Raw genomic sequence first — 16,586 nt, forward strand, 5'->3', positions numbered from 1 at the left:
AAGATGATAAATGGTAAAATGAAATTTCCTGGACAAAATAACCCAGCAGTCATTTCCAAATTGGTATTAGTGTACATTAATTTCCATTGGTTATATACACAGCTGATTTTGATTACCTTTCCCTCGCCTGTATAGTAGCAAAGAAAACAATCAACAAAATAAATCTCAGCTGTTTAAAGACCATACTTGTAGACTATACTAATATTAATAATTACTATTGGCAGAATAACATAGTAATAAGGGTAATTTGACGAAGAATGTTATGCCTTTCTTGCTATTGAATATAGTAGGCTGTAAACTAACGTATAGAAGAGATATAACTGAATAAAAAATCTAATGTGTAAAATAGTGTTGCTGAACTCCTGCACAAACAGCCTCATAGCAAGTTAATTTCCCAGCTTCCCCCTCACACTCACATCCACCCAGCCACTGATCATGTTATTTGTGTATATGACAAAATTAGGCATATGACAGGGACCATAGATGGGTACAAGTGAAAGGGAAGTGGTCAGTTACACTAGTTATACTAGGTTCAATATGGCTATATGTATGTATGTGGGGTATGTATGTGACCCCCACTCTGAGTACATCCATGTTGTGCCATGAATTTTCTTCTTTTCCCCCAGTTTATTTTAGAGCAGAGATTATTTTTAATTACATTTTCTGAAACACATTTTCATGTGCAGTGCACAAGAAGAGTGCAAGCAGGTTGGTAGGTAGACAGGAGGTAGGGCAAGGGTGCTGGACTTTTGACCTCCTCCGGCTTTTTCTCTTCTCCATACACCATGGAAGTAGTTGAAGTTGTGCCAAAAATCCTTATTCTGCTTCTCAGATCAATTAAATATCTTGGTGTAATAATTGATTCTAATCTTACATTTAAAAAACAAATTAAGAAGGTAATAAATGCAGTTAAGTTTAATCTGTCAAACTTTCGCCATATCAGAAACTGTCTAACTACTAAGGCAGCAACAGCACATTTTATATGATTATGCCATATTTGTCATACTGTTTGACTGGTTGGGCACAAGCGTACTGTACAACACTCAAACCTGTGCAGTTAGTATACCACCAGGCTTCCAAGGTGCTTGATAGAAAGCCAAATACTCATCACCACTGTCACAGTCTAAACAATCATAATTTACTGAGCTGGAACAATCATATTAAATTTACAGATGCTTGTCTTATCTATGAGATTCTGCATGGCTTGGTTCCTCCCCCTCTTAGTGCTTTTATAAAGCAGAAAGGACTACAAGGACTACAGTTGAACATGCCTTGAAGAAAAAATTTGGATTATTTGGAAACCCTCAAGACGGTCTGTACATTGATGTGATGGCCACACTCACAGCTACAGAGGAGCAGAAGACAGTGAAAGGAAATGTACACTGGGGCCAACTGGGGAAACTCAGGCGGAAGCCAAACAGGTCGGGAGGATGACCAGGAGGTTGGCCCAACAGGTTGATCAAGGCCAGAGGTTGGGAGAAACCCTCCGGAGGCCGGACAGGGGGGCGTTAAGGAAGGTGAGACCGCTCCGGAGATCTCTGGGTAGCAGGACTGGGGACCAGCAACAGGACAGGAGGACTGGAGGTCAACAACAGGGAAGCTGGGCTGGAGACCAATGACCAGACAGCTAAACTGGAGAATGCAGACAGAGAAGCTGGTCTTGAGGCTGGCGACAATGTAGTCTGGTCTGACCTCACAGGCACTCCTGTGAGGTCAGAGACACCAGGGGTCTCATTTATAAAGTGTACGTGAGCCCAAAAGCCAAAAATGGCATATGGCAAAAAATATTCAGACTTCTAAAGCCGTGCGTACGCACACTTGTAAGCAAGTTCCCTTTATAAATCACAATCGACTTGAAATGTGGCGCATGTGAGGGAGCTCAATGTCCGACCCTCCAAACGCCAATAGGAAGAAAAGGAGGCTAATTCTGACAGAGAAGCTAAAAAACGAAATTTAACTCAGTGGGTCACTGACTTTCCTTTTGGTGAAGCTGAAGCATGTTGTTTGGTGGGTAAAAAATGCATTTTCATTCAACACTTGTGCACCGGAGGAAAGGAGGCACCGGAGCTCTACCCCTTTATAACCAATCTGCAAGAAGGAGCATCCCTCTTGATTAGTGATTAAGGACACTTAAGGAGGCTGGCAATGAGTTAAAAGAAATAGCCTGTGACTTGTTGTAAATGACAATAAAATAGAGATTTTTCCATAACATGTTTTTACAAGCAGCGCATCACATCCACACGCTGGCACACAGCGTTTGGCTCGATAAGGAAACGAACATGTGATTACAATACATGAAATTATGCTCTCCTATTTGCATTGAAAATGGCATTTATGGCAGTTTAAATGTAATTGGTCCTCCTGTTCACCTTATTTATGAGAATAAATTTCAATTTAAGCCTATACTACTCAGAGGTAATATTTCGATTTATTTTACACAGTAGTAGGCTTATTCATTTTATCCTTCTGCCATGTGAGTCGCCGTTTCTCATTTCAACTCTTTATTTGCGTATGCATGGTTCAGAGTTTACTTAAGGATCCATATTCTCCAGTCAAGTTTGTTGTTTATAGATGATATCCTTTGCTTGGGAAGTCGCGTACGCATGTTTCCAACCCTGTTTTGTACGTACGCACCGTTTATAAATGAGACCCCAGATGCTGAAGAGGCACAGTAGAGTCAGGGTGGAGATGTAGCTCAGCGAGGGCAGGTAGCTGCTGCAGCAGGGACAGTGGGCTGCGGGAACAAAACTGAGTCCAGGGACTGCTGTAGTTCGGCAAAGTTAGGGGATTGTCACAGGTGAGCGGAGTGATGTGAATGTTGCAGCAGTTCAGGGGCTAAAGTCAATTGCAGCTTTACAAGGGCAGGAAGATGCTGTGGCTAGACAGTCAAGACAGGGATTAGCTGCCGCTCAGCAAGGTCAGGAGTCGGCCAAGCCACCAACACAACACCAGGGGCAGGAGTCAGCCGGACCACCAACCAAACTTGAGGTGTAGTAGTTGGCCGGGCCACTGACTGGACATCCTCTCAGGATGTCATTGTTGTTGAGACTGTTCAGAGGGCCCTGTAGCTTTTTCCAATTTGTAAGTATACAATGCGTGCAATTATTTATCTTCACTGTTACAGATGAATAACAAGGTGTGTACTCCATGGCCACCTCACCAGGGAGTCAGTATAATGTGAATGAGTAAACTGACCCACTTGCACTGGTACACATATCCACTGCACTTTTCACTTATTATAGCTTTATAGTAGTTTAGAGGAATATTGCAGTATATATATTTAAGGGGACTGCAAGGATGTTTTGTGGGGGAGGGGGGCTCCTGGGCCAAATGCCCAGGATTTATTTTTTGTCCCATTCCAGCCCTGCCTGAATAACAACACTTCTTTCATCACTGGCATTTCTATAACTAGGCATCGGGAGGCAGAACCAATGTGTTGCATAACCCTCAGTGTTGGCTCCGGAGTGCCAGCAGCAGGCCTTTAATCCTTTTTTGGTCTGTTGCTGTGATATAAATTTTCAGCAGCAGCTTCACTCTTGGGTCTTCTTCGTGGACTGGATCCCGTAATGGAGCATACAGAGGAGGTGGAGGAGCGGAGTCAAGGACTGGATCAGCCGGAATGGATTCCTTGATTTGTGTACCATTTTTAAAGAAGGATTTAAAGTGTTTGTTGTTTATTCATGTGATTTATTTTTTTATCCATTTCCTTCTTATCTTCATTTCACCTAGTCAAATGTTCTGTTCTAAATCTTTTCCCTTTCCCTGCTTATTGTCTTCATATAACCTACTAGGCTTTCCAGCTCTTCTGCATCTCTTCTTTCCTTTGTCTCCAAACATGTCTTGAGCTGGTTGCTTTAGACTAAAGCTTCCATTTGCAGGGGAAACCATTTCAAACCACTAATTGTAGTACATAATTGTAGTACATAATGTAATATTGTAAATTTCACTGCTAGTGGAAGCATTTAAGGATCTGTGTCCCACCCAGTTCTCACATTATTTGTCTCTCTACATCATACAGAATCTCTTGGTCCACCTGTTAGAGTAGACACACCAGGAAACCCTCAAATACCACAAAATAATCAGGACACATTCTTTTCTCTCTTCCCAGGAATGAACCAAAGATCAGGGCTCTGCTGAAAACATCTTCTCAACTGTAGGGAGCAACTTTCCTTAGATAATCCGGTTTCTGCACTTCAACAGAGTTCAAACCAGTGGTCCACTCCACGCTGGGCTCCATTTGTGGTGAAAATTGACATAATTGAACAAATAAAGAAGTTACAACAGGAAATGTATTGAAGACAATACAGACAAGCAGGCTACTCCAGCTGGGCAGAGAAAGTTGTTTGGGGGTCTGACTTAGAGAAACAGAAGATTAAAACATTTAACAGTGGAAGATAATTGTGTAGTCTACAAGAAAAGCCTTAAACCACAGTGGAAGCTTCTTTATTACAGGAAATAGTCTGCCTAAGACTGAACAATCACACTGATGTTCATTCAATTCCAAACACTGATACACTAGTGCCATTATAATAAGGAGCAAATTACATAAGTGAATGACACCTACAGGATTATTAAAGTAGCTTAGTATGCATATTAATATAGATTTTCTGCATCCACATAGGCCTATTTCAGAATTTCAGATAAAATCTTATTATGAGAACAAAACAGGATGCTGACAGGAAGGAATACACTGTAGATCACATAGACTATTGCCCTTATACTAATATTAATTAAAATAATACTTCAGAAAATAATATATGTTCTTTCTTCAGATCTCATTTGTAGGGATGGACATACAGAGGCATGTGGACAGTGGCAAGTAGGGAGATGCCTGCTATTTAACAAAACCTTTGGCAACCCTCAATTATTGACAAATGCTGCTGTGACTTTCAGGTATTTCAGGCTGTTTTTCGATTGTATGTACCCTAACTTTGTTTCAATATAATATTCAAGTCCCCCAGTCTTTGACTTTTTCTAAAAGTGTGTTATGTAGCACCCTCTATTGTTCAAAAATGTCAAAATAAAACCATATTTTAAAAATGGGCATTTAGCCTAAAGCCTACAAGCGCCAGCAGGTAAAATGTAGTAGCCTACCCCTATAGAGAATACAGTCATTTTCACGTTATCATTCTATGTTGCTATTTGCAACGCCTTTTCTACAGCAGGCATTACACTTGCTCAAGGCAGTGAGTGAAGGAGAGTCTGACGGTGGGGGCTGAGCAACGTGTCCTGGGTTGATTCTGCATCTGACGGGTCATTATCTTAGAGCGATCCACTTGCATGTAGTAAACATGCATAAAAACTCCATGAAAATAATGCTCAGGGCCTATAGCTTTTGGATAGGCTACATTATCATCAAAACTAATGCTGCAGTTTTCCCTGTGATAGCCTACAGGTGTGTTTTGCGGTCCCTTCAAGAGAGCGTGCGGCTCCCTCGTGTGCATTTTGACCTGCTGAGGGTAGGCTATGTAGTTTTCCAATGCTGTGTATTTTGTTTAGTAAAAGTGATCATTATAGGCCTACATTTTTTTCCATTGATTAAAATCTACTTTGAATTTTGAATAAATACTTTCGTTAGGACTTTAAAATTTTTGGGTCGGGAAAAAACAAGCAGAACAGTAAGAATTAGCCTACATCATTAGGCAACATTATTACCACCTATAAAACACTGCAATAGTCAATCGTTTTTCTAAATTGTCGGCGGTCATAGGTAATGAACCCTGGCGGTTCTAGTGTTAAAAAAGACGCTGTGCGTATTTACGCACAAGCTAGGCTACAACAGCATTACTTCATTGATTATTTAAATCTCCCGACACTCGGTTATTGTGACAGGATCGGTTATTGTGCATTGACAACAGCCTCTAGAATCATGAAAGTAAATCATAGAAGAAAACACAGGCTATAGAATTATATTTAGGCATAAACCATATTCATGATTCACGATTTGTTTTTTTCTGGTGCCAAAATGTTTGTGGTGTTGGTGAATTATAAAAAATGCAAAACACCACTTATTTTCAGGTTAAAATGCATTGTGAAGTGCTTTACTGAGATTGTAACGGCTAATAATAGGCTATCGAAATGTTATTATGTATGTAATAGCCTACGTTATTTTACTGCCTTAGCAATAGGCCTACCTTACTGTAATTGCAATTACAGGAGTGGGTTCAGTAGGCAATTGTCCAGCAAGGATGAGATCTATAGTGAGGCGAGTCGGGGGGTACACCGGGTGCGACTGCCCCGGGCCCGCCATTCTCTCCCTTTACAAAGGGGCCCACCTTGGACCTAATCTGCCTGACTGATCATGCATTTTTGTTGTTAAGTTGAATATTTTGAAAAAAGTTTGTTTGTGTCTTGTGTGCCTGACAAAAGCGAGATTGAAATAGGCTACTATCGGTGTTTAAATAAATATGCATTCATATGCGCGTGCACGAAATGAAACTCTTTCCAGCAGCAACCTCTGTGGGGACAAGTCCAGACTAATTTTCAGTCTCATTTCAAAACAAGACAATGATTGTCTATAGTCTCTTTGTCAAGGTTACAACTCTGGACTAATGCAAGATGGAAAGCAATGGACTGACACTGACTATTGATTAAATATTTAATTTAAAATGTTAATTAGCTGGGCATGTGGATGCACATCGCTCAGTAAAAAATAGCCATTATGTATTCAGCCAAATCCTAGTTTACATAGTAGACACAACTCAAGACAATGATGGAGATGAACGCTACACCTTCCTATCAACACAACAACAACACAACAGAAGGCTCTGGAAAAAATATTTGTGAAATGTGATCTCTTTTCCTGGTTCCTGTCAGAACACGTGCTGCAGCATTCTGGATCAGCTGAAGAGTCTTAATGGACTTTTTCGAGCAGCCTGATAATAAGGAATTGCAGTAATCCAGCCTAGAAGTAACAAATGCATGGACTAGTTTTGCATCATTTTTAGGCAGGATGTTCCTGATTTTCGCAATATTACGTAGGTGAAAAAAGGCGGTCTTTGAAATTTGCTTAATGTGAGACTTAAACGACATGTCCTGATCAAAGATAACTACAAGATTCCTCACGGTAGTGCTGGAGGCCAGGGCGATGCCATCAAGGGAAACTATATCTTTAGATAATGCATCACGGAGGTGCTTGGGCCTCAGAACAAAAACTTCAGTTTTATCTGAGTTTAACATTAGAAAATTACAGGTCATCCAGGTTTTAACATCCTGAAGGCACATTTGAAGTTTAGCTAACTGATGAACTTCATCTGGCTTGATCGATAGATATTACTGAGTATCATCTGCATAACGATGAAAGTTTATGGAGTGTTTCCTGAAAATATTGCCTAAAGGAAGCATATATAAAGTGAAGAGGATTGGTCCGAGCCCAGATCCTTGTGGAACTCCATGACTAACTTTGGCGCGCATGGAGGACTCACCGTTAACATGTACAAACTGAAATCAATCTGATAAATAGGACTTAAACCAGCTTAGAGCAGTTCCTTTAATGCCAATGAAATGTTCCAGTCTCTGTAATAGGATCTGATGGTCAATGGTATCAAATGCAGCACTAAGATCTAATAAAACCAGTACAGTGACAAATCCTTTGTCTGATGCAATGAGGAGGTCATTAGTAATTTTCACCAGTGCTGTCTCTGAGAGGACCTTCAGCATAATGTGCACGAAAGGTATTACAATGATGGGTCCAGTAGTATGAGAGATCAGCTGTGGACAGATACACACACCCACACATACAACAAAATGCATGATCCCTCCTGCTGGAGATAATAAAAAGTTAAAGAAATAGGGACATGATACTGTATTGTGTATGCAACAGTAAAGTGGTGCCAATGTTGTTTGTGGAAATGCCTTTTTCTTGCTCAAACGTATGAATTAGCAGCTGCAGTGGAAAAACAGTTATAGGCCTATTTCAAAGTTTCAGAAGGCAGTGACTGAGAGGAGGATGAGAGGGAAGCTGAAAACCATCATGGACAACCACTCGCATCCTCTATATAATCTTCCTATATGCTGAGCTGAGGCAGCTCAGGAGCACCTTCAGCCACAGAGTCATTCAGCCCCTAGCCTCAAAATGCTTTGGAGGCTCATTTGTGCCATCAGGCTCCACAACACCACAGCACCAAACTGAGAGACTATTCTTGATTTCATTTAATTTCAGACATTTATCTGGTTATAAATGGTTGTAAATAATTATTATTGATTGTATAGTGTAGATAGTGTGTTGATACTTCTATAATACTGTATCTGTTCTTTTATATTCCTTTGTGCTGTTATGTCGACCGAAATTTCCCCTACGGGGAATTAATAAAGTTATATTTTATCTTATCTTAAGAAGTCTGATTAAGAGTACAAAACAGGATGCTGACAGGAAAGAATATATAGATAACCTAGACTTGTGCAATTGTACAAACACAGATATTAATTAAAATAATATGTCAGAAAAATATATATTCTCACTTCATCTCGTTTGTTGTGCCTAAGACAGAACAATAAAACAGATGATTATTCAATTCCAAAGACTGATACACAAGTGTCAATATCATAAGGAGCAAAATACATATGGTAATGACTCCTACGGGATTATTAAAGTACCCTAGTCTACATATTATTTAAAATTATCTGCGTCCACATTGGCCTATTTCAGAATTTCAGATAAATTAAGAGTAGAAAACAGCATGTTGACAGGAAGGAGCACACTATAACATAGACAATTGCCCTTATATTAATATTAATTAAAATAATATGAATATAATATGTGAAAATAATATATGCTCTCTCTTCAGATCTCATTTGCTTGCAGGGATGGATTTACAGAGGCAAGTACAAGGCAAGTGGCAAGCAGTGAGCTGCCTGCTATTTCATAAAACTGCAAACTCATTACATTATTGACAAATGCTGCTGTTACTTTATTGTACATCAAAATATGTAACCTTCTTGTCCAGATGTTGATTCAGTCAACCCAAAGCAACAATACGGACAATGTTGTAGCTGTTGATTCAAACAATATAGTGCAGCAGACCTTCTGTGATGTACTATAATGTAAAATGTATTATATCATAGGCCTATACATATTCATATAATAGGCCTGCATGTAGATATATTTGCTTATGTATTATGTAGCTTAATCTATCATGAAGACTCTTTTTGTCTTAGAAAATCTGAAAAGTTTTTTTATTAAAGTGTATACAAGAGATTCAAAAGACTTCAAGGAAAAAAACTGTGCTTGTTGCGTGTGGCTCCGCCTCGACATGGACGTTAACATCACATTACTACCCACAGATTAGCCTAAATTAAGTCAGTTTGACTTCTGCTACAGATTCATCTTCAACCGACTGGAGAGCTTTTAGAAAGGTGCGTTGTTATTCTTAGAATTTGATATTTTGTGCGAGAGGAATTAAACCAGTCAAAATATGACAACAAAAATGAATACTTTGGGATAATCAAAAGATTTGCTTGACTGGTTCTGTTTCAACCAATCACTGGAGCGCGTATGGGCCAGAGAGTCAGAGCAGCAAGGTTAATTTATCAACAAGGACTTGGAAGATCAATAGGTTTGGTGTTTATTGCTTCACCCAGACCAACCAGCTTCTCATACAGAATGTAGTGGTGATCATACACCGACAGAGGTGGGTACTATGAGTTACATTGACTCCGTAGCCTAATCAAGTAACTTTTTGAGTAAATTGTAGGCTACTTGTCAGAGTAGTTTTAATGCATCAAACTTTTACCATAACCTGAGTAGAGTTTTAGTGAAAACTCATTACTTTTGCTCCATTACAAATGGATACACTCATTGTGCTACTTTTATTTATTTATTATTTTATGCATTGTGATCTGTTAAGAGTTAGGTGGTCAGCTGGTCCCAAGTCTGCTAATGCTTTGTTACCCTCAGAGCAGAATAATGGCTAAAGCTACAGCATATGGCTTTGAAATAGCCTAGTGCTAATATTTACAGGTGAAAATTGGTTGTGAAGTCAGCAGCCTTTATCAGAGAACCCTGCTGACACTAAGCTGACAGAGACTAGTGTATGTTGTGTTAATGCCAATATGTAGCACACAGCACACAGTAGCACACAGTATATTATGCTTCAAAACGTCTACTCCTGCTTTCTGCCATGATGTAAATATTCAAGCTAACAGTGTAGAGCAGTGTGCATTTAACTAGTCATACTCATTGGGGAAGCCTGATGAAGACAAATTATGCACACACAAAAATTGACAAACTACTTTGATTTTGCGTGGATGTGACTGATAACGTTTCAACCACAGATGATCTTCTTAAGGTAAAAATAAAGAAGTGAACACACAATTACGAAACATCACAGCATTATGTCCTAATTTGATTTGTTTGCCAAATCATAATTTATTGTAGGAGACATCAAAAAATGATTTGTAATTTAAACAATCTTTCATTTTTGGTGCACTTAACAGAATGAAATATTAATGTAGTATGTGGTAATCACTCTTGAGCACTACAGAGTTGGAATATTGTCCTGGTGTAAATTTGGCAGGTTGTCACAATCCTGTCCTGAGTTTCTCTGTGTGCTGTACTTCTGTTGAGTGTAGTTCTTTGAGAGTTTATTTATTGGTCAGTTCAGTGTCTGTTATTTAGTCTGTATTTTGATTCCATGTCTTAGTTCCTAGTTCTGTGTCTCAGTTCATGTCTTAGTGTTTACTCCTGGGCCCTGTTTCAGAAAGCAGGTTCAACAAACTCTGAGTGTAAACCTGAACTCTGGGTTGAAGAACTCTGAGTTTTCCGTTTCAGAAAGGCCGATCAGAATAAGTTCAATCAACTCTGAGTATGTTGAGCCTGATGGAAGCGTGGGGATGAAAAAAAGCCTTCATCAATGGAGCTCATTCATCATTTACCAGACTGGAATTTCCTTAATGATTGATAAAGTGCAGGAATTCTCCTCCAGCCTGTTATTCATTTTAAATAGAGTTTTCACACTTCAGAGTTTTCACTAAACCCGCTTTCTGAAACAGGGCCCTGGTCTGTGTACTGCTGTGTTCTTTTCTTAGTTCAGTCTGTTTTCCCTGTTATGTTTGTAGTCTATCTGTTTGATTAGTTTTTAGTCTTTTTTGTGTTCCAGTTTATTTCTACTCTTGTGTCAGTTGCCAGTGCCTTGTGTTCAGTAACCTGTGTTGTCTGTTCACCCAGTAATTCCTCTGCATGCCTGTCATTCTGTTTTCCCCTGCTGTCTCTTTGCCTGCCTATCTCATTAGTCCTGATCCTTGTCACCTGTGTTGCTCCCGCCTGCTCGTTAGTCCCTGGTGTATATATGTTTGGTCTTTCTGCTCAGTTCCTGTTCGGTTGTTGTGCTGTCTCTTGTCATGTGTAGTTTTGCTCTGTTATGCCCTGTGCCGCCCTGCGCGTCCTGGAACTGTACCCTATTGGATTATTTCTGTTGGATAACACTGTTCTTTTGGATTATTCACCTTGCTTTCTTTGGATTCAGCCACTCTACTTGTAAGTGTGCTCGCTCTTGGTTTTACCTTTGATAAATATCATTGAACTGAACCTGTCAGCCTCGTGTCCTGCATTTGGGTCCAAAACCTTCAACCTCTTTGTGTAGTGCAGACATATTGCAACAAAATATATAAATTGACAATATAAAAATATACAACAAGGATTTAACAATTAACAAATGTGTGCAATATGCCAGGTTTGTGCATGATATGAAATGAAATGGTGTTTACATGAGTTACGTGATCATTTCAGTATTCTAAGTAAGTATGGAAACGGGCACATTCAGAATATGCAGAGAAATAAATGATTTTTTATCACTACCTGTTTTTAAAGAATATCATATGGTGTGGCATCTATTTTTGCTTCTTTTGTCGTATTGTACCCTGGTATTGGGGTAGGCTGTAACAAGGGAACACAATGCATTTGACATCAACTCACAAGGTCTGTGATATTCTTGTAGAGGGTTGAATTGGTGCCATTTGTAGTGAACAAATGTGGGTACTTTGTATAAAAGTTTGAGAAGTCCAGCTAAAAAATTCAGCGAGGTATAGTTGCTGAAGCAAAAAGTGTTACAACCATACCCGGTCTCCCCTATTGACAAATGCTGCAGTGAGCTTCTTGTAACATGAAATATTAAAATTAAAATATGTAACCTACATGTCCAAATAGTGATTCAGTCAACCCAAAGACAAAGCTGACAACACTGACAATTTTAGAAGTGATGCTTCGAAGACGAACAGGCCTACTATAATAAAGGAGACACAAGAATACACAGCTTGAATACACAAGACTCAAACCTGGTGGCAAAACACACAAAAAGTGGAAGTTACACAAGACACATAAGGAAGGACTCTTTCAACATTAAACAGGAAATAACTACATAAAACCCAAAACCATGACAGATTCATCATCAATTGACTACGGCGCTTTGATAAAGGTACGTCCTAATTAGAACTTCATATTTTGTTCAAGATGAATCCATCAAGGCATGGCACTGTCCTCAGTTTTGTAGAATAATATAGAAACAAAATAACAAGTCAATAGACAGGACGGACAGACGGTTATTAAGAATGGTCTCAAAGTTAAATGAGGAGTAACATTTTAGGCAATATCTGCAGATTATTCCATGAGACCACGGCGCTAACAGCAAAGGCAGTTTTTAATAGACTAGTTCTGGTACTGGGCTCCTGGAGCATCAACCAATACCTGGAGTGGGTTCAGTATGGGCCAGAAAGCCAGAGCAGCAAGGATGAGATGTATCAACAAGGACTTGGTAGATAAATAAGTTCCAGTGTTTGGTGCTTCACTCAGACAGGGAAGGCCAACCAGCTTCTCATACAGGATGTCAGTGAAACCAGTGATGAACCTGAGTGCAGAATGGTAAATTGGGCAGCAACATAATTTCTGACATCCCCAAAGCCCAGAAGTGAAGAAAATTGGGCATTCCTCTTTCTACAGCTCAGAAGCCGATCTTTAGTTAATAGACAGCAGTTTATTTAAATTAGTAAATTGTTAATTTCTGAAAATTGGGCCTATACAAGCAGTACTTGCAGCACAGAAGCCATGTACTTGCAGAATTATTACATCATGACTTTTTTTATAACTTTCATTGTTTTTTAATAAGCTTTTGACCAAGAAAGTATTCACTAGTACAGAAAGTATTTGATTCAGTACAGTTTGACGATAATGTGTTTAAGATTAGTTCATAAATCTTATTATCTTGATTAAGTAATAGCTGAACATTGATAAGCGCATCCTGAAGTGCAATAAAAAAGAGACAGACTCAGCAACAATAATGAAGTCATAGAAGTAGCAATGTGAACCGTCAGCAGTGGAACTTGCCACAACTTTAAAGTTTCAGTCGTATCTTCATAGGTTATATACTGTAGATACTGTGTATGTCCTGCATCATTCTGTCATTACGGACTGTTATTGACATCTATAAAGGTAAAATAGAAAAAGGTAAAATGTTCATATTGTTTCTTCATGTTGCCATTGCAGAACTCAAGACAATGATGGAGATGAACGGTACTTCTTCCTTTCACGTCAACGCAACAGAAGGCTCTGGAAAAAATATTTCAAATAATACTGACAAGTATGCTGACATAAGACAGTCTCTCTACACCATGTCGTTGATCATTTACTGCCTGGCCTTTGTTCTCGGTGTGCTCGGGAATGGAGTGGTTATCTGGATGACTGGGTTCAAGATGAAGAAAACAGTTAACACTGTTTGGTTCCTCAACCTTGCTGTGGCCGACTTCCTCTTCACAGCATTCCTGCCCCTGAGTGTGACATACCTGGCTTTGAAGTTCCACTGGCCTTTCGGCAAGTTCATGTGTAAGCTGAACAGCACTGTAAGCTTACTGAACATCTTTGCCAGTGTCTACATTCTGATGGTGATCAGCGTGGACAGATGTGTGTCTGTGGTGTGGCCCGTCTGGGCGCAGAACCACCGCAGTGTACAGAAGGCGTCTGGTGTGAGTCTGGGTGTTTGGGTACTGGCTCTGATTCTTAGCGCTCCATACTTCATCTTCAGGGACACTACGCCATCACATAACAATGTCAACATCATCAACTGCTTCAACAACTTTGCCTTTTCCAATGATTATGAAACACCGTCTGTGATTCAGCTACGACAGTTTCGACATCAGGCCATGACCATCACCCGCTTTCTCCTGGGATTTGTTGTCCCCTTCACTGTCATTGTCTCCTGTTATGCTGTAATTATCCATCGTATCAGAAGAAACCGCACTCTGGCCAGCCAGTCAAGTCGCCCCTTTAAGATCATCGCTGCTGTTATCACCACTTTTTTCCTGTGCTGGGCTCCCTTTCACATCATGGCTCTTATTGAGATGGTGAGTCTGACGGCTGCTAATGCAAGTGATACTTTAACTCATGTCACCACTATAGGTATCCCTATAGCCACCAGCCTGGCCTTTCTCAACAGTTGCCTGAACCCACTGCTGTATGTGTTCATGGGCCAAGATTTCAAGGATAAAGTCCGTAAATCCATCCTGAATGTGTTCGAGACTGCCTTCCAGGAGGAGGGTACAGGCTCTCACACTGACACAAGGTCAGGGGACACCAGTCTGAGCAAAGGGATGTCAATTCTTAATACTGAGGTATAAGGCTGTCCATGACATGAAGAAAAAAAAATGTGAAACTGCACATAGAAAATGTAACTGTATGTAACAAATAGCTTTTATGTTAGCTTTTGTTAGGGTTTGTTTTCAAGGACCCTAATGGTGATCTGTATACATCATCTCACTGTACCCATAATGCGGCTATAGGTGATTGTAAAACGGAATTTCCTGGACAAAATATTGCATCAGTCATTTTAAAATAGGCATTGCATTTTATGGTTAAGTCTGTGTAACACAAGCAACAAAGAAAGAAGAAATAAGGACTGGTTAACAAAGGGGAACTTTGTCACACCCACAACAGATTGGGATGACCATTTCCTTGCCTGTATGTGACAGCAAAGGATTCACCCAAACAATACAAATCCCAGTTGTTTATAGGCCATAATTACAGACTTGGCAATTAAAAGGCTGACATATCGGCATCACAAATAACATAGTAACAATGGCAGTGACAAATAACGCATCTATCACTGAAAAAACCTTGATGCCATCAGTCTACATTCTTGCCTTCGACCATGCAAATGGATTCACCTGAGTTTTGACTGCTTGTTTGATAAACATTTATACTTGTATTTGTTGTAGGGAAAGGCTAAAGCTATTAGTGTTATGTTTGTAATGTAGCAGCTGTTCAGTTTACTTGGCTTAGGTGTCTATCATTTTTTAACCTTCAGACATGTAAGACTGTGGGCATAAATATTGTAACATGAACCTGTCTATGAAAGCTTTATTGTGATGTATATGATTTTATTTTTATTTGCATTATAAATGATGATGATTATGATGATGGTGGTTGTCATTGTAGTTTTTATTGCTATCATCAATTTCCATTATTAAAATATTTGAAATTCACTGTTTTCCACCCATAATGTACAACACATAATTACTATATAATTTCACAAAATATTGTGCCTGGAATCTCTTTCCATAGTATCATACACTGATACATAGTAGATACAGAGTATACTTTTTCATGCTGATAGTCTTTCTAATAATTACAGACTTTCTTCATATTAATTGCCCAAAAGAGGAAATTGTAATACATATTTAAGTAAAGCCAGGTTAAAGGGAGTTCTCCATGCAACAGTGTGCTGCAGAATCAGGTGCTTCTCAGTCCAAGGTCAGCTAACTTAAAGAAAAAGTAAATAAAGATGGCAGCATATGGATTGATTTTCTTTTAATAGAGCAAACTGATTTTTTGCAGCACTCTTTGTGCTCTTAAAGGCTTAAAATCATTAGAGTACTCCAGTCTTTGTTTCCCTTCATGAGTTCTTTCCAGTCACCAAAGTGGGTACCTCATTAGTCAGTTCCAATTTTCTCAGTTGGGTAACTTTTATGATATATTTGTTAACTGTATTAGTGAAATAGTTTAAAAAGGATGGGGGGACTCTTGACAACATTTAGAACCTTCAGTGTAATTTCATAATGTAATTATCTGTGTAAAAAGTCTTCTGTCACTGTTAAATTAAAAACAGGAGACATTTGCAACTGACTGAATGTTTCTGCCAAGGCATACTGTCGTGCATTTATTTGATTTGTTTCACTGATAAGTAACAGCTGCTAGTAGTGTTTGGAGGGGGTTGTGCATATTAAACACACAAGCAGTTTTCAAACTAAACAGCAGTTGCACTATATTTCAGAGGAGATCTGATTAGGCAAGAAAATATGCTGGCAGGAAGGGACATATGTAGACAACTTAGACTTTTGAAATTTCCCATTTGATTATGATAACACATAAGAAAATGGGATGGTCTCAAATCAGATCTCTTTTGCTTGCAGGGTTGTATCTAAATATGCAGCACAGACAGTGTGTCCAGTGTGTTTAAGTGGACAGTGGCAAAGAGGGAGTAGCTTGCTATTTTAAAAAAACTGCTTTGGCAACCCTCAAGTACTGACAAATGCTGCAAATATCCTACATATCAGATATCAGTTCAAACTGCAATACAGTTGTTTGGTTGCTTGTTGATTTCTCT

The 16,586-nt window shown here is 39.2% G+C and overlaps 1 protein-coding gene across 2 annotated transcripts; it reads left to right on the top strand.

Annotated features, from left to right (window-relative positions):
* Positions 1-11,323: 11,323 nt before the first annotated feature.
* LOC119898324 (chemokine-like receptor 1) lies at positions 11,324-15,400 on the top strand. Of its 2 annotated transcripts, none has more exons than XM_038712529.1 (2): positions 11,324-11,473; positions 13,475-15,400. In XM_038712529.1, exon 2 carries the CDS (start codon positions 13,486-13,488, stop codon positions 14,599-14,601), a length of 1,116 nt encoding a protein of 371 aa, XP_038568457.1. In that variant the 5' UTR covers positions 11,324-11,473; positions 13,475-13,485; the 3' UTR covers positions 14,602-15,400. The 2 variants fall into 2 exon arrangements, with proteins under 2 accessions (XP_038568457.1, XP_038568459.1); XM_038712531.1 differs by lacking the exon at positions 11,324-11,473 and adding an exon at positions 12,346-12,410.
* The last annotated feature ends 1,186 nt before the right edge of the window (positions 15,401-16,586 follow it).

Source organism: Micropterus salmoides, unplaced genomic scaffold, assembly GCF_014851395.1.
Source record: "Micropterus salmoides isolate LMB-PRFRI ecotype aquatic unplaced genomic scaffold, ASM1485139v1 Ms_hic_scaffold_11, whole genome shotgun sequence".
NCBI classification, from domain to species: Eukaryota; Metazoa; Chordata; class Actinopteri; order Centrarchiformes; family Centrarchidae; genus Micropterus; species Micropterus salmoides.